This window comes from Acipenser ruthenus, chromosome 37 (genome assembly GCF_902713425.1).
Source record: "Acipenser ruthenus chromosome 37, fAciRut3.2 maternal haplotype, whole genome shotgun sequence".
Lineage (NCBI taxonomy): Eukaryota > Metazoa > Chordata > Actinopteri > Acipenseriformes > Acipenseridae > Acipenser > Acipenser ruthenus.
Genome location: NC_081225.1, coordinates 562,501 through 581,663, shown reverse-complemented (window position 1 = coordinate 581,663; position 19,163 = coordinate 562,501). Strand labels below are relative to the sequence as shown.

General features: G+C 46.2%; 1 protein-coding gene across 3 annotated transcripts in view; it reads right to left on the bottom strand.

Moving 5' to 3' along the window:
* Window positions 1–19,163, bottom strand: part of LOC131706730 (histone acetyltransferase KAT6A-like) — a 44,121-nt gene that overhangs the window by 24,882 nt on the left and 76 nt on the right. The window contains exons 1-2 of one of the 3 annotated variants that reach the window (XM_059008378.1): window positions 19,025–19,163; window positions 8,458–9,596 (exon numbers count right to left, since the gene is read on the bottom strand). The exon at window positions 19,025–19,163 is cut by the window's right edge and continues 76 nt beyond it. In XM_059008378.1, coding sequence (XP_058864361.1) covers window positions 8,458–9,033 — 576 coding nt within the window. In that variant the 5' untranslated portion in view covers window positions 9,034–9,596; window positions 19,025–19,163. Of the gene's footprint in view, window positions 1–8,457; window positions 9,597–11,371; window positions 11,921–19,024 lie in introns of those variants that run through there. The other 2 variants (XM_059008379.1, XM_059008377.1) reach the window with 2 other exon arrangements.

The window sequence follows — 19,163 nt, the reverse complement described above, 5'->3', positions numbered from 1 at the left end:
TCCTCATCATCTGCCCAGCTTTTAAGTGGTGTGGTATGAAACCCACACAGCGATCCCTTCTAACCCAACGCAGTCAGGGCGTTTCACCACTACTGAAAGAATGCATCTAAGATGTGTGTAGATGTGTCTTGTGTGTGTACGCATTTAAAATGATACAAAATAAAGAAACACTAGGGGAACAAACCTGGCAATAAGTTTATTTTTTTGTATTGAAAATAACTACAGTATGCTACAATAATTCACATTTTAAAAGGCATCATCCCCATTACTTTTTGTAAGTACATAAAAGAAAAATCTAAAACAGAATGCACAGCGAATAAAACAATAAAAAAACACCACCATCTCCACAGCTTGTTTCTTAGATCCCATTTATTTCATTCACGCCATTAAAACAATGAGACAAGCCCGTTTCCATGCCTATTTCCTTTAAGTAATTGGACATTAGACTACGCTAAAGACGAAAACGAATTTGTTTTATTTCTTCTAAATAATTGATTTCTAAAAAGGCTGTAAAAAGCGCTGTGTGGATGGGAAGCACTCTGAGTAGGAGCAGCAGCGCTCCTTTAATAGGCATGTGCTTGAATTATTGACGGAGAGGGACTGTGCAGGATGCTGCACTCGACAGTGCCTCTGGGAACATACACTCACTTCAATGTGACCCTGGCTCGAAAGAAGCAATGCAAGCAGCAACCCAATCTAGCACTGAATCCAGAGCGACATGCTGCGTCAGGCAGGTTAACACAAAAACACAAACAAAAAAACTAACATTTTTACAAAGCAGCAGCCTTATTAGCCTCGGGGTCATGTTTTTCAATTCCTTCGAAGGAATCGGAATTGATCATTTAGAGACATAATTGTTGTGCCTGTTCACCTGCTTTCATTTGAAGTCAATTTAATTGACTAACAAGCAGCGACTTTGATTTAAGTCATGTGTTGCCGCTGTGAGCAGCTCACTTTAACAGAATGCTGCCGATAGCAATTTTGATCAATGATGTGTTGGAATTGATTAAAAGGGGAAGTTGATTTTAAAAAGGAATTGGAATTGAAAAACAGGAACTGAACCAGATCCTGATTAGCCCACTGAGAGAGTTTTGGTTAACAAAAGCGAGCCCCCCTCACCCCCCACCACCCCTTGGCACAGTGAAATGAGAAACCCTGCGTTTACATGCAAGAGGAACGCAGCAGACACAGGGAATCACACGATCCATCTGCGGATCAAATCGCAAGCCGGCATGAAAATTCACCTCATGTATGAGGTCTGAGGTCCTCAGCAATTCCCATCAAGGTGTTCAGCCAGCCCCCCTCTTAATTCTTTATTGGTTCCGGAACTAGAACAACCCATGAAATGAATACCTATAACCTCCTAATGCTGCATGCTGCCGCACAAGCCCATAAACAGCAAGCAGGTTTCAAAGGGAAGGACGCTTACAGTGTCCCTTGTAGCTCAAATCTACCACTGGGGAATGCATAAAAAAATAAAATAAACTTGCATGTCAACGAACTTCCTGATAAAAGTGGGCGGCTAAACTACAGAAAACCGTCACAAAGGATTTTAAAAAATGCTTTATTTAAAATGGCTCACTATTGGTTCTGGGTTTTCCAGAAGGGTGACAATGCCCCCCTGCTCCCCAAAGCACTGCAGAGCCCCCGCTGTCTGCAGCCTCGCTTCCCTCCCTGCCTCCTGGTTTTCAGTGCTGCGCTCGTCAAAGCTGTGGGATTAATGTGCTCGCTGGTTCAGTAAACTGTGCGGGTCAAATACCTTCCAGGAATCCTCTGTGTGTCTAATAATAGCCAGAGATTAAATCGAGAGCTAAAAACAACTCCAGCACTGCAGCACAGCATCGCATTTAGGCACACACAAAAAAAAAAAGACAGAGAGAGAGGACAGTAGCCAGCAGAGGGGCTTTGTCGTCATCCCCCAGACATGATTATTAAATAGCAGACACAGGTGCAGCCTATCCACCAAGTCATCTCACTTCGCAGATAGCCTATGGAAACGTCCACAGGCTCCTCTGTAAGGATGCTGGATAAAGTCCTGCCCTGTGCTGCAGCTGCGGTGAGCTGTGAAGGTGGCCAAGCTTCTGAGTCTGAACAGAGAAGGAAAGAGAAGGGGGGGGGGGGAAGCTTCCTTCTGACTGGAGCTCAGGAATCACAACCCTGCAGTGATTTTTTTTTTGTTACTACAGCTTAATATTTCTCCAGATCATGTTTAATTTCAGCATAAAATAATTCAACTAAAATACTGGACGACGAAGAGAATCAGCGATTTGGAATCGCCATGCGTGTGTCTGCTCACGCCATTTCTTCCTCTCTATGGATGTGTCAGGTGTTTGTTGTCCGAGGGAGCTGTGAAACAGAGAGCCCGTCCTTGATTTGTTTGCATTCAAGGTTCTCATTAATATGTGCCACACATAGCAGACTTCGAACAGCCCTTAATCCTGACCCCGCCAGCCCTGCTCTGACAGCTCGATCATTGATCACAATGCAGGACAGAGATGCACGCGATTACAGCTGTAACAAACACAGCTCCTAATAGGGCTGCGTGGGGATGAGCGCACAGTTACTGCAGGCAGCGCGGCCTCCAGGGAGAAGCCAATCCCTTTTAAATCGCACACGCAGGCACATCCCTGCAAGGAAAAAAGAGATACAATTACCTGCACTCCGTTCATGATCCGCAACAGAAGAGGCAATTTTAGATCTGCTTTGCAGGTGGAACGAGTACTCAAGGTGGAACAATGTTACTTGAACTGTACAGTGCCTTGCATAGAAGCAGCAGCCCCTTTGATTCTATGATATCTTTACCTAGCATTAGCAAAGGTGAAAAAATAAAATGTGTGTTGTATAGCAGCTTATGCCATTCTAGGTGACTCTGCATTTCAAAATGTTTTTTTGTTTTGTTTTTTTTTAATGGTTACACGTACCTAAGGTTCGTGGCACTGGAAAGACTGTTTTTATGTGTTCAGATCTTCCACTATCCATGCTTTTATTTAGCAGTGAATAGAATACTTTATGACATCACTGTTTTTTTCTGCACTGAGATCGTACTGTGTATTTAAATGTCAGTACACAGTGCTCTATGAAAAGTTCTCCTCAATTCTTGCGGTTTCACAGGAAGGGTGATGCAAATTATATTAAGTGTGAAAAAGAAAAGCAACACCAGCAGCACCAAGAAAGCGATGCATTTTGCAGATATGTTTTTAACATCAACTATAAAACCTCATGTTATAAGAACGGTCAAAACACGGGCCCACTTGACAGCTGATGAGCAGATCCAAGGTTACAAGGCGAAATAATCTTGTTTACTTACGTTCGTTATGTAAAGCTCACATTGGGTACAAAAAAGCTTGACGATGCCAAGGCACCACAGTAGTAATTCTCCACTTGAACTTACACTAATTAACATCTGGAAGGAAGGCTGGAGGGAGGGAGGGATCCAAGTGAACAAAATGGGCCAAGAAACAGTATTTACAAGGAACTCATTTCTAAAGTTTGCAACAAGAAAAGGTTTATCACACACACCCTCCTCTCTCTCAAAAACAAACCACAAGCCTTTCACTGAAGCACAAGCTTCAGACCAGGGGCTAGTTTATAGACTTTCCAAGTGAATTTCAGCCAAACTATCATTCTATCTTAATGTTTTTTTTAAACAGGTAAAAAAAATAAAAAATAATCAGACAGCTTGCTAGCTAGCAGCCTGCTAAGCGTTGGCAGTGCTTGTGAAACCGGCCCCAGGTCCACAAAGACTATGCATTAACATCTCCATGCAATGGAAACACAGAACAACGTCAGGTCTTCAGGATCCCTGCCCCACGTACCCTGAAAGGACCAGGGGCACACCACAAGACCTTAAAAAAGCACACCACCACCAGTTACGAACCTTGTAGCCCCAGAAAACAAACTGAACTAGGCAGGATTTCTAAAATGCATCAAGAAGACTGCCACAGGGCTTGGAGTTCAAGTGAGCCTGTGCACCTCACAGCAAGATTCTGAGTGTTGACTTGAAGCCACGGATGCATTCATTACAAAAATAAAGCCAGCCTTCAAACCTGCTCATGCAAGTAGAGGACGGTTTTGTCTCCAGATCTCGCAGGTAGAGATCCATGACAGCCCGGTGGAGAGTAGCTCTGCTATAGTAGTATGGTTTTGTGAATGCACTGTGTGTGTGTGTGTGTGTGGGGGGGTCTCAAAGGGAACAGCAGCTATTCTTAAATCACCCTCCAGCTCTACTTTGCAGAGGTTTTTTTTTCTGTGTTTTAAAGTTACATCTTATAAAAGGCCCACAGAAGAGAGAGTTCACAGAAAGGATTCTTGGTTGCAGCGCTGGCATTACTCACTTCCTGTCCTTGTCACAAACAAGTTGTGCTGCCAAAGATCAGCCCAGGAGAAGGCTGGAATCTGCACAAACACACACAGAGACACACACACACACACCCACACCTCCACCCAACATTCACCAGGCTCCCAAACACTGCGAGCTCCCAGGACAAGCTTAACCCTTTCCCTCCTCTCTCACACCCTCGCACAGCTCACGTTCCCTCGATTATTAAAGACACAGAGCAATCTATTCAAACAAAACACAGAGCGAACAGCCAGTCTCAGGAATTGCATTAATCGAAGTAAAACCATAAAAAATTGGTAAATAAGTTAATTCTACAAATGGCTCAAACTGCACTGAGTTACATTTATTTGTATTCTATTTTTTAACCCTGGTATCTCAGTCTTATTACCATGCCACTTATTTTGGTACACAATACAATACAATCAGTTTCTCTCAGTTCTGTTGCCAAGGGTGGCAAGGCTTTGACCCCAGACAGACACACAGCGAACCCTAAACTCCCTGTGGCACCTTGCTGAGACGGTGTGGTTTGATCCCTGTCACGCGCTGTGGGCGGGCACTGCAGCCTGACCCACCAACAGCACAGCCCCAGTTACTGTGACCTTTCTATTGTGACATGTGGAACTTCAAGGAAGCACTGCGGCTCCTGGATCTACTGGTCTGCGTGTGTGTGTCTGATCCCTGAACTCCTGGTTCATTATTACAGACCAGGGTATCACAGCTTGTTATTATTACATGCCGTTCTGCTCATGGCAGAATATCACAGGCATCCACAGTTACATAGGAGGGACAGCTAGAAGATGCTGTTTTGGTTGTTTTCTGTCAGGTTCCCCCCCAGACCTGTGGGAGATGCGGTGGTGAGGTTTTGAAGTGGCAGGAAGAGCGGTACCTGTGTGTGTGTGTGAATATCTGCATGCGCAGTATAAATAACGACACTGCCCTCCCTCCCAGCCTGCCAAGCTCCTTATCACAGAGCCAGCGAGGAGTGAGGAGGAAGGAGCCAGCCGCGCCAAGGCTGCTGCGTTCTTACCCAGATCAGGAGGAGCTGGACTCTTAAGGAGTGTAAACTATAATAATAATAATAATAATAATAATAATAATAATAATAATAATAATAATAATAATAATAATAATAGGGACTGAAATAAGACTCCTATTGGATAGCAGTTTCACTAGCAGATTGCTAGTTGCAGGTATAGAAAGACAATATGTTTGTTTTTGTTTTTTTAAACAGCGAGCCAGTAGTCAGCGGTGCTGAACTACAAAACTTTTTTTAAATTTCGCTTTCAGGTTTTATCCAACTATTTAGCTACGGTTACAGTTTAAACAGCACCCGTGGGCTTCACTTTACTCCCATTCTACTATGAAGTTTCATTACCTCAAAACACACACACACACGCGCGCTCGCTCACTCACTCAGGACACCAGGTTCAGCCAAATCAAACAGCACTGAAAGATAAGGAGCACATTAAACACGTATATGCAGATCCACAGCAAGCAGACGGGCGCAGTGCGAACAGAAACAACCAAGAAAACTCCACTTACTCCAGTGCCAAGCAACACAGCCAGCAGCGACACAGGAGACTGAACGCCTTGTCTGGGAGTCAAGGAGCCCCGTTTCATTAGAGCTGAACCAGCGAGAACAAGCAGCTCCCATTTCACAGAAGCCGTCAAGGTAAAAGGGACACTTAAACACCAGGATGACTTCACACCACGTCACAGCTTAACCCATCCTAACAGTCACATTTAAGGGTTTGAAACGTGCCAGCGAAATTAGAAACAAAATCAGCAAGTCGGATTACAACAGTGCTGTCCAAACCGACAAGGACAACGCAGTGCATCTCAGATTACACAGGGTGGATAAAACCAGACACTAAAACAGGCGAAAACACAACTCTGGGCTTCAATAACTCCCTGTTATCGCCCTGAATTTGAAAGGTCCACTGGTGCTGGATTTTACACCCACTCAGGGCTCCTGAGACGCACCACGTCCAACGGAGCTCCTGAAAACCTCTCTCTCCTTCCCTAAATGACACCAGGCATCAGTTCCCATGTTGGCTGAGTAAGGGTTTGCAGAGCAAGTGGAAACGCAGAGCCTGATCCATGCAGCCTCTCAGAAGAGAGACTGCACTTTGCTTTCATCAGGCAAGCAGGAGTCTCTCGTTGGGCATGAGAGAGGAGGATTCTACAGCTGTGGACAAAAGTTCTGCATCACCCTCTATAGAGAATTTACACATTCTGCTTCACAAAGTCGAATGAAACCTGCTGTAGAAAGTTTCATTAACATATTGAATTACCACCGCTTTGAAGTTTTCCATATGCTGAACGAAAAATTTAAAAAATCCTACATTTCTAAATCTGACATGAATTACTACTGTACATAATATATATATATATACTTTTGGCCAGAGCTGCAGAGTAAACATTGCCAATTCAATCCCACAGCTGCAGGATGTCTCCAGGTTAGCAGTGAAGGAAAAACATAAAAAAAAGAAGTAAAGGAAACAAGCCAATTTGAGCTCTGGACAGCATCTGCAAACGTGCAGCTGAGAAGCGTTCCAAATGCAAAGTCAGTGCGTTAGCTTCTCGTAAACAGCTCCCTGCGGCACAATGCTCTCTCTACAAACTGTTCCTAACTTGTTTAAAAAATAAAAAATAAAAAATGAAAAACAATCTGCTTTATAAATTGGATGTGTGATCTGCTGCGAGGCTTAAAACGTGTCAAATTGTTTAGCCAGAGAGGTGTGTGAAATGTTCTATACAAGGCATCACAGCGACTCAAAACACACCACAGGTTTCACTCTGAATCACCCGCAGGGATCAGATGAGCCAAGACTGGTCACAAAACCAACACGGGCACAGCGACCCCACTTTCTTTACTGCATGCCAGGGATGGAAATCAGCACTCCTGCTTTTACTAAGAGTTTAATAAGAATTGTGAGGGTCTGGAACCAACTCCCCAGTAATGTTGTTGAAGCTGACACCCTGGGATCCTTCAAGAAGCTGCTTGATGAGATTCTGGGATCAATAAGTTACTAACAACCAAACGAGCAAGATGGGCTGAATGGCTTCTTCTCGTTTGTAACCTTTGTGTTCTTAAGATACACCTGAGCTTGTTACCTATAGCTTGTAGTAAAACCTGGAATGGGTGAATCTGCTATGCAATGGGAGTCTTATTTCCATCCCTGCATCCCCCTCCGATATTAAAATCTTAGCAAACATTTCTAAAGCTCTTCGTGTCTTTACTGTATTCTGTTTCATACTGAATTCCTGCCAGAACTGTTTGAGTCCATCTGATCTATTTTACAGCTGTTCACAGAGCGAATCCCAGCTTGACATTTCAAGGGTTCTCTACAAACCATCATCATTCATAACTCTATAAATGAATTATATGATATTCAGAATGGTAAAATAAAACTTAACCCAAAAAACAGACATGAACAGAAAGCATCGTGGTGAATGAACGCCCCCCTCGTCCCCCACTCCAGCTCCTCCTCCACCGCCTGCACACAGAGTGCCTGCACCTGCACGGCTGGGACTGAATCGAGAGCAGCCCCGGGTACACCATTCAAACCGGATTAAAAAGACACTACACTCAACAACAGAGGCCAGATTACACTGCCACTGCTGCAGCCACCAAACTGACTTCCAACACCGAATCCGGACAGAAATAAAACAAAGAAATAAAAATCTCTGACCCTGAATCCTAGCCAGCACGTCACAATCGTGTTCTTGGATGTTAAAAGGGTGCTAGATGAATGGAGATGGGAACCAGTGCAGCACAAACTGATTACTGGGATTGAGCGCTCCACAGAGTCAGGTGCGGGTCACTGGTGTGGACTGGGCTGACGTGAAACGAGTGAAGAACCAGCTGCCTGGGCTTGCGATGATCGCTGCTTTTCTTCAGACCGTGGAGGACAGCGAGCCACACAAACCCAAGCAGCTGCTTCTTCACTCGTTTCACTCTGAACGGTAAATCAGCCCGATCCACCTGGACGACCCTGGCCTGCGGAGAGCTCCAGTCCCAGTAACCGGTTCGTCCAAACCCAGGACGCCTCTGCAGGAGCGCCGCTCGCCTGGGCCCTCAATCGAAGCAGCGAAGCTCCTGCGCCTCGACCTACCTTGTCCTTCTCGTGCTGCAGCAGCCGGACGGGGGGCAGGCAGGCCAGGGACTGCGCCCGGCCGCACAGCCGGTACAGCGGCCCCTCCTTGACCAGGCGGCCGTGCCCGACGGCGCGCTTGGCGGCCAGGCGCAGCTGCTGGTGGAACGCGAGGGCCCCCCCTCCCAGCCAGGCCGCCCCGTCCTCCTGCGCCTTGAGGAAGCGCTCGATGCTCTTCAGGGAGGAGCCCCCCGGCTCGCCCAGCCCCTCCAAGGCGCTCTTCAGCAGCTTGTTCCAGTCCGGGGCCTGCTTGTGCTCGGCCGGCCGGGCCGGGTTCCCCCGGGGCTTGGGGATGGCCAGCCGGCCGGGGTTATCGGGGTCCTTGTAAGAGTTGAGGCCCTTGTTGGACACTTTCAGGACGGTGCCGTCCTGGACGCTGAGCTCCAGCTGCTGCAGGGCGGTGCGGCGGTCCAGGCCGTGGGACATGGACACCGCATTGCAGATGCGCTCCTCCGAGGGACGCTGCTTCTGCTTCTTCACCTTCTTGATCGCCTCCAGGATCCACTCAGTGTACAGCGGGTTCGCTAGCTTTACCATGGCTGAACCGCGGTCGCAGAATAATCCATTCAGAGAGAGAGAGACAGAGAGACAGAGATCCCCCCCCCAGCCAGCCAGCCAGCCAGCCGCCCTGGTTATCCTTTATCCTGGTGCTGGCCGGTGAGTTCCACGCAACGTGAAGACAAGCAGCCCGGTGGGAAGCAGTTCACCATAGCACAGGCGTTACAAACAGCCCCCAGGGGACCACTTCCACCCACCCCCCGGACGCTTTGACAAGGGTGCGAACTACCGCCTCTCCTCTCCTCGGGGTTCCCAGCAGGAAATGCCACAATAATCCAACGTGTGCAGGAATCCCCAGAACAAACTCTGTAAAGCAGGGGTAGCGGTAGCAGCAGCTGTAGTGTTCCTCTCAACAAATGTGTTTGTTTCAAGTACTGTAATAATAATTCCACAACCACGTCGAAACAAAAAAAAGAACACGATTGGTTTTCAATCCGATCGATCTCTCTCCAGTTTCCAGCAAAAATCAAAATCTTCTCATCAAAGGGACCATTTCACCTTCCTGCTTCCCACACATCAACAGCATACCGAGGTGACAAGACCTGGAGAGGGAAAAGAAAGAAAGAAAGGAAGGTTAAAGCTGTTTGAGGGCAAACCAGACGACAGAAATGACAACTACAGGCAAATCACCTGATAGAAAACTAAAGGCATGGTCCCAAAACGCTTCAGGCAAAAACACACAATCACAACATTACTAATAAGAATGGCAAAGTGAATCCTTCTTTTAGGGCTACAGTTGCCTCTTCTCTCCAATAGGTGCATCTTACTGACCACTGTCTTATTTTTATTTTTTTCTCTCCATTATACCTTCCCCTGCATGGTGAAAGCCAGCTTTAGCCTGACTCAATAATAAAAATAATAAATCACACCTGTACATTTAACAGCAATAGCACACGATACATTCCCAGGATTATTTAACACATCACCTCATGTGAATTACTTGTCAAACTGGTTCTTAATCCCTAGTAATTGCCTAGGTGCGTTACCTAATTAGGCATATAAATAAATACAACTCACACACACAGCTGAAAACATCACAAACACACACTCACCCCCACCCATGTGTGTCTGACAAGAAAAGGCAGAAAAGGATTTGCCTGGAGCTAAACTGAAAGTAAAAAATGATTAAATAAACACATAAATAAAATTAATCTCTGACGATCACAGTAGAAATGATGCTAGATACTAACGTGTAGGTCTAGCGTGGTTTTGTTTACAGCGTAGATAAGAGGACTCCGTTCATAGTGTAGACACGTTTATTTCTCGCAACTCCAATTACATACCGATCAAATGCTCCGTTTCGTTCTTGCAAGTTATTTTTAAGACTGTAACTTTGCCACAGGGAATATATATTTTTTTTACTGATATTACGCAAGCACGTTGCATCACAGCAGTGCGCTTCAAAAACGTTGTTTTGAAAAGCTGAAAGCAAAGTAATATCACTTTTAAAAAAAAAAAAAAAACTGTCTAAAAACCTGTCGCAGCCACAGACGGATCTAGAAAAACACAATTACTGTATTTATGTCAGACAGTGAGAGTCAAGTTACGTTAAAACAAAAAAAAACACGCACGTCTGTCAACATCCCGTGCGACCAGCTGCTCGCCAACATTCCAAAACCGTTAATTTTTATTTTTTTAAATCTGGGACACAGTTCGAAAACGTCTCGTGCTGACGCTGCAAGATTCCAACGACGTTGTATTCGGTGCAACACAAAATGACTCCCAGCCAATCAAAACATTTAGCGGCGTGCGAAGCCGGGGTCCCCCCGCTCGCCAGTCACCTGTTTACAACTGTGTTTTATATCACAAAACGACCAGGACTACTATCACATATTCCTTTCTCTGAAAGTCTGAACACCCAGTGCGCATACCAAGCCCCACAGACAATTAATTGATTCACACAGCCCCCCCGCATGGGTTGAAACTCACACACAAAAACATTCCTACTGCCTAACTTTCTTTTACCGGACATCAGAACCCGAACCCGGGGGGACATTCTACTGCTAACCCGAGGCTGTGCGGCCTAACACGTTCGTGCTCCTATTTCAACTAAACAGAAAAGCACTCGGGTCTCCAGAAGCGAGCAGAGAGAGACGAACAAACCGGCCGCCGAGAGCGAACGTTTCCACCCCCCCCCCCCACGGGACCGCCTCGCTTCGTTCCTCGGAGCGGAGGGACGGGGAGGACAGGTAGGCCACGGCTTCCCCCTCCGCCCCTTTCTCTCCCTCGGTTTCCACAACACGGACGGGGGGTACGCGGGGTAAAACCAACCGGCACCGACAAGAGATACTCGGCTAAAAGCCGTCACGAAACTCACCGGGGTTGCTGGTCGCGCCGGCAGACAGAACGAATCCCCGTTTAGTCGGACGAGAAACGGCAGCGCCTCCGCGATTGTAGACGAAAACCCAAACCGCCACAGCACCCGCCATCTTGGAGACAAACAGGGAGCTTCGGACGAGGGGGAGGGGAAGAGCGAGGCTAGGGAGCGTCTCCATTGTGCAAACCCGCATCGGCGGCGGAGGAGGGCAAAACGAAACGGGCAAGGGAGCGCGTCACTTTACACAGACACAATACCGGGGAATGGTGGAACGAGAAAGGGGTGCTGGGGGGGGGGCATCTACATTTTCACACACGCATACATTTTTTAAAAAAAAAGCGCCTTGAGGAGTTCGGGGAGCGTCTGCATCATTTGTATAGAAAAAATACAGGTGATTTGCGTTTCTACTTAAAATGCACAGATAGCGAACACTTTAAACCACGCAAGTATGTGACACCTCCAATTTGGCACCAAAACACGACATGCAAAACGTTTCTCTGTGTGCAGTGCAGGGCGGGTGGAGAAGGAGGATACAGCTGGAGAGTTTCAGATTGCATTTAATGAAGAGGGGGGTTGACAAAGTCAGGGACCGTCTCAATTTATACAACTCGGCGAAGAGGTGAAAAATTGGCCAAGGGACGGTTTACTAATAGCATGTCGAGCTCTGGCCAAAATGTTTTGCATCACCCTGTAGAATTAACTAATTCATAAAGTCGAATGAAAGCTGCTGAATAATGTTACGTTAACATATTGAATCACCTACCGCTTTGGATTTTTATTGATATATTTAACAAAAAAACGTTCTTTTTCTTTTTTTTTTTTTTATATAGCAAGTGCTGCATATTCTGTGAGGTGCAAAAAAAATAAAAATAAAATATGGTTTTAAAAAAAAATCTGATAAAAAGTGAAAAAAAAAATGTTAGAAACCAACAACGGGCCATAGGAACCGGTCCTGGGTTTCCAAAACTATTATAATATCTCAATTCAAAACAGTGTTGAAATCATGTGGAAACAGGCGTTAAAACCGCCAGACCCCCCCAGTTAAATAAACTGTCCCCCCGCTATCGCTGCATGAACTACCAATAGCACACCTGCAGACTCCGGCCATGCATATTCAATGCATAAGGCGCGGGTTGCTCAAATTCGTGGCATCTTACCGGCTTAGTTAAATATTCCTAAAGCAGGTACGGTTTGAAACCCAGGGCTGGGTGCAAGGCTAGTGTGAGTTTCTAACTTCAGACAGTGAAAGTAAACGTGGATTTAAAAACAAAACAGAAAAAACATTGACTCTGCACACAGTGGCACTCGAGATATACAGCTGTGGTCAAAGCTTCGCATCGCCTTATAGAAGGAACGAATTCTGCTTCGTCAAGTCGAATGAAAGCCGCTGAGTAATGTGACGTTATCATACTGAATTACACACCGCTTTGTGGTTTTACATAACGTAAAAAAAACTGACAAATTGAAAAAAAATGTGACATTTCGAAATCTAACATTAAATAGTTTTTGATTTACATGATGTTAAATAAAATATATAAATTACGTCCATATTATTATTATTATTATTATTATTATTATTATTATTATTATTATTATTATTATTATTATTTTGTTTTTAATTACTTTCAATCCTAAAATTCTAGGTGATGCTAAACTTTTGGCCACAGCTCTATGTACTGTACTGCACCCAATAGAAAACACTCAAATTCTTGAGACCAGCCGGACTTGAACCCAGGTCTCCGGAGATGGAAAGCACAAAACACAGGCAAGAGATTGCTCCTGCTGCGCCACCCAGCCTCTCAAAACACGCTGTGATTGTGCAAGATAGAGTTTGTAATAATAGGGAGCACGCTGCACTCCTGGTATCGAACCCCTTTTTCTTTAACCACCAGACCACCAAACCCCCACTAAACAGATGCAATTAAAAAAAAGATCCTTGCCCTACTAACAGACTGACACGCATTCACTCAATGGGCCTCCTACCCATCACATGCCCGTGCTGCCAGGTGCCAGCTCGAGGGCACAGCTGCGCGGATCTCAGGTGTTTGCTCAGAGGAATCAAGTGGCCTGTTAAGCACACAGCTAATAGATTTCAGCAGGTGAAGCTCAGAGGAATACCCTTGTTTCACTGCACAGCCTTTGTTGTGCAAGATCCCAACAGCACAACAAACGCATGCAGACCCCCTCCAGCAGGAGCAGCAAGCACTGTTAATGACAGACCCAGCACTCTCAGGCCCTTTCGATAGGGCAGCCCCAGCTCACTCAGCTCAGGTCCAGGCTCATCACATCGCACACTGCTCACAAGCATGCAGGGGAGACTGGAGACATCCATTTCCTTGCTTGGTGTTTGTTTTTTTAATTACTTTCTGAGGCTTTATTTCAAAATACAACTCTACCGAATTGAAATCACATTGAATTTCTGGATACCCAATCAGTTTCCATCCACAGCGGCAACCAGGCGGTGACCCACAGCACAGGAAGTGGATACTCCGCTATAAAAACTTCCTGTTAAAAAAAAATAATAATAATTTAAAAAAAACAGGCCTTTTGTGCCAAGTATGCACCTGTTCGTTTCCCCCTCAAAAACCAAATGATAAAATATAAACAATCGCGACACATACTACTGTTTAAAAAGTTTCAGGATTTTTAAAGCAATAGAAGTTTATTTTAGAAAAAAAAAAAAAAAACACACACACACTAAAGCCTGAATGAGATCACAGCAGATCCAAGCAGTCCTGACCAGTCTGGCTCCCAGCCTCCTATCCTCTCCCAGCCTCCTATCCTCTCTCAGCCTCCTATCCTCTCCCAGCCTCCTATCCTCTCCCAGCCTCCTATCCTCTCTCAGCCTCCTATCCTCTCCCAGCCTCCTATCCTCTCCCAGCCTCCTATCCTCTCCCAGCCAGCCTCCTATCCTCTCCCAGCCTCCTATCCTCTCCCAGCCAGCCTCCTATCCTCTCCCAGCCTCCTATCCTCTCCCAGCCAGCCTCCTATCCTCTCCCAGCCAGCCTCCTATCCTCTCTCAGCCTCCTATCCTCTCCCAGCCAGCCTCCTATCCTCTCCCAGCCAGCCTCCTATCCTCTCCCAGCCTCCTATCCTCTCCCAGCCTCCTATCCTCTCTCAGCCTCCTATCCTCTCCCAGCCTCCTATCCTCTCCCAGCCTCCTATCCTCTCCCAGCCAGCCTCCTATCCTCTCCCAGCCTCCTATCCTCTCCCAGCCAGCCTCCTATCCTCTCCCAGCCTCCTATCCTCTCTCAGCCTCCTATCCTCTCCCAGCCTCCTATCCTCTCCCAGCCAGCCTCCTATCCTCTCCCAGCCTCATATCCTCTCCCAGCCAGCCTCCTATCCTCTCCCAGCCTCCTATCCTCTCTCAGTCTCCTATCCTCTCCCAGCCTCCTATCCTCTCCCAGCCTCCTATCCTCTCTCAGTCTCCTATCCTCTCCCAGCCTCCTATCCTCTCCCAGCCTCCTATCCTCTCCCAGCCAGCCTCCTATCCTCTCCCAGCCTCATATCCTCTCCCAGCCTCCTATCCTCTCCCAGCCTCCTATCCTCCGCCTCCCCCTCGTGTCCCCGGAGCTGGAGCCGCTGGGAGACTGGAATTTTCCAGGGCTGTCCCAACTGAGGGACCGCCTCCCAGGAACAAAAACACAGGAAGCAACAAAAAAACAGCTGGGAGGCGACAGGCAGCCGGGAGGAGGCTGGAGTTAAGACTAGACAGGAAGAGAGAAAGAAAGAAAGAAAGAAAGAAAGGAGAGATCCTGCAGTGTTCCTGCTCAGCTCCTGACTGTGTCTATCTGTGAGTGTGTGTGTGTGTTAGTGTTAGTGTGTGTGTCTGTCTGTCTGTCTGTCTGTGTTAGTGTCTGTCTATTTGTCTGTGTGTGTGTGTGTTAGTGTATGTGTGTCTGTCTGTGTGTGCATCTGTGTGTGTTTGTTAGTGTCTGTGTATGTGTGTTTGTTAGTGTCTGTCTGTCTGTCGGTGTGTGTGTTAGTGTATGTGTGTGTGTGTTAGTGTATGTGTGTGTTAGTGTATGTGTGTGTGTTAGTGTCTGTGTGTGTTAGTGTATGTGTGTGTTAGTGTATGTGTGTGTCTGTCTGTCTGTGTGTGTGTTAGTGTATGTGTGTGTTAGTGTGTGTGTGTGTTAGTGTCTGTGTGTGTTAGTGTATGTCTGTGTGTTAGTGTATGTCTGTGTGTTAGTGTCAGTGTGTGTGTGTTAGTGTCTGTGCAAAGATAGTAACCCTCAGCGAGTAAGAAACTAAGCCATTATTACTTTTTGCAATTCAAGAGCAGCCCCAATCTAACCCTTCAGTGGGGTTCTGTAGTGATTTCTGTGCAGTGCTAATCTAACCCTTCAGTGGGGTTCTGTAGTGATTTCTGTGCAGCTCTAATCTAACCCTTCAGTGGGGTTCTGTAGTGATTTCTGTGCAGTGCTAATCTAACCCTTCAGTGGGGTTCTGTAGTGATTTCTGTGCAGCCCCAATCTAACCCTTCAGTGGGGTTCTGTAGTGATTTCTGTGCAGCCCCAATCTAACCCTTCAGTGGGGTTCTGTAGTGATTTCTGTGCAGTGCTAATCTAACCCTTCAGTGGGGTTCTGTAGTGATTTCTGTGCAGCCCCAATCTAACCCTTCAGTGGGGTTCTGTAGTGATTTCTGTGCAGCGCTAATCTAACCCTTCAGTGGGGTTCTGTAGTGATTTCTGTGCAGCCCCAATCTAACCCTTCAGAGGGGTTCTGTAGTGATTTCTGTGCAGTGCTAATCTAACCCTTCAGAGGGGTTCTGTAGTGATTTCTGTGCAGCCCCAATCTAACCCTTCAGTGGGGTTCTGTAGTGATTTCTGTGCAGTGCTAATCTAACCCTTCAGTGGGGTTCTGTAGTGATTTCTGTGCAGCCCCAATCTAACTCTTCAGTGGGGTTCTGTAGTGATTTCTGTGCAGCCCCAATCTAACCCTTCAGTGGGGTTCTGTAGTGATTTCTGTGCAGTGCTAATCTAACCCTTCAGTGGGGTTCTGTAGTGATTTCTGTGCAGCCCCAATCTAACCCTTCAGTGGGGTTCTGTAGTGATTTCTGTGCAGCGCTAATCTAACCCTTCAGTGGGGTTCTGTAGTGATTTCTGTGCAGCCCCAATCTAACCCTTCAGAGGGGTTCTGTAGTGATTTCTGTGCAGTGCTAATCTAACCCTTCAGAGGGGTTCTGTAGTGATTTCTGTGCAGCCCCAATCTAACCCTTCAGTGGGGTTCTGTAGTGATTTCTGTGCAGTGCTAATCTAACCCTTCAGTGGGGTTCTGTAGTGATTTCTGTGCAGTGCTAATCTAACCCTTCAGTGGGGTTCTGTAGTGATTTCTGTGCAGTGCTAATCTAACCCTTCAGTGGGGTTCTGTAGTGATTTCTGTGCAGTGCTAATCTAACCCTTCAGTGGGGTTCTGTAGTGATTTCTGTGCAGTGCTAATCTAACCCTTCAGTGGGGTTCTGTAGTGATTTCTGTGCAGTGCTAATCTAACCCTTCAGAGGGGTTCTGTAGTGATTTCTGTGCAGCCCCAATCTAACCCTTCAGTGGGGTTCTGTAGTGATTTCTGTGCAGTGCTAATCTAACCCTTCAGTGGGGTTCTGTAGTGATTTCTGTGCAGCCCCAATCTAACCCTTCAGTGGGGTTCTGTAGTGATTTCTGTGCAGTGCTAATCTAACCCTTCAGAGGGGTTCTGTAGTGATTTCTGTGCAGCGCTAATCTAACCCTTCAGTGGGGTTCTGTAGTGATTTCTGTGCAGTGCTAATCTAACCCTTCAGTGGGGTTCTGTAGTGATTTCTGTGCAGCGCTAATCTAACCCTTCAGTGGGGTTCTGTAGTGATTTCTGTGCAGCTCTAATCTAACCCTTCAGTGGGGTTCTGTAGTGATTTCTGTGCAGCGCTAATCTAACCCTTCAGTGGGGTTCTGTAGTGATTTCTGTGCAGCTCTAATCTAACCCTTCAGTGGGGTTCTGTAGTGATTTCTGTGCAGTGCTAATCTAACCCTTCAGTGGGGTTCTGTAGTGATTTATGTGCAGTGCTAATCTAACCCTTCAGAGGGGTTCTGTAGTGATTTCTGTGCAGCGCTAATCTAACCCTTCAGTGGGGTTCTGTAGTGATTTCTGTGCAGCGCTAATCTAACCCTTCAGTGGGGTTCTGTAGTGATTTCTGTGCAGCGCTAATCTAACCCTTCAGTGGGGTTCTGTAGTGATTTCTGTGCAGTGCTAATCTAACCCTTCAGTGGGGTTCTGTAGTGATTTCTGTGCAGTGCTAATCTAACGAGATGGAAAGTCTTTCTCTAATCACCTCCCGGTTCCAATCAAAAGAACCCCCCCCCCCAAGTAACGCACACAGGGCTGAGTCCAGACCTGGCTGAACGGGCTCCTCTCGTTCTTACATTTTCGGATGTTCTTCTGACGATTTCGTGCGCAGACGAACCTTACTGTCTTTGCACGCTGCGGACCAGAAGCAGGGCAGGCTGTCTTAGACCAGTAAGTCACAGGGGGCGCTTGTTTTACTGTGCGGGTGACTGCCGCGCCGTGCACAGCAATCTAGCGATGCTCATGATGACAACAAGCACGCTGAGGCTGAACAGGCAAAATGAAGAGCGCTTTGTTTATCCCATTACCTGGCAAACTGACTCGCGTTACGATTAGTGAACGAGCAGTGGGGCCCACCTGCCGCGCCAGCATTGCTGATTTAAAAGGGTAAACGGTGGCTACGGAAGTTCAATGCAACACACACACACACACACACACAGAAACACACACACTCCCACACACACACACACACACACAACAACAAAAATACGGGCATTTGGTGAGTTTACGTTTTTTTCATTTCTCCCGAGATAACTTAGTGGAGGGTCCCCCCAAAAGAAGCGTGTCAACGCGTCTCGAATTTAACCTCGAATATTATTTACAATATCATTTATAATAATTATGAAACTATTTGGGGGGGGGGGGGGGCACAACAAACACATCACATCAGCAAAACTAACACCAAAAACCAACATACAAAAACAACACCAATTATAAAAACGACCCACAATACAGTATTTAATTAGCATTACAAACACAAACGTGATGTTTTTATTTATGCGAGATGGGGGGGGGGGGGGGGGGGGGGGATCTAACAAAGAAGAGACAAGAAGAAAGTGCGAGAAAGACACCCCTCCCGCTGCCTTTTCAACCGCCGCCGTTGCCCTTTTAAGATCCAGAAACGTGCTGAATTTCATGTGGCTTAAAAACAAAAAGAAAAGCTGGCGCCTTTGCCAGATATGAAACACCAGACCAGAACGGGTTAAACACGCCGCGTACCAGGACGCTACAACAACACAAATACACCAACTGCGCGGCTGAAAGCATCTTAAAAGCTGGGAACGTGTATCTGATCTGCCCGACCCGCTCATCCGAACCTATCCGAACCACACTGCGCTCAGTGTGACCAATTGAAAAATGGCGCTCCCAGCACTGAATAATAACAACAACAACAACAATAATAATAATAATAATAATAATAATAATAATGATAATAATAATAATAATAATAATAATAATAATAATAATAATAATAATAATAATAATAATATATTAAAGAAAAACGTGAACACAATGGTTATTATTATTATTATTTTAATATAATGTAAGCCTTCCTACCTTCTGTTCTTTATTAATTCCCGTTCCCAGCGTATCTGTACTTCCATCCATTGCGTTACAGCAGAACTCAGTTCCAAGGGCATGTCTATCATCCGAGGCTGTGCAAAAACACACACGCGATTTCACTGCACGGTTCCTA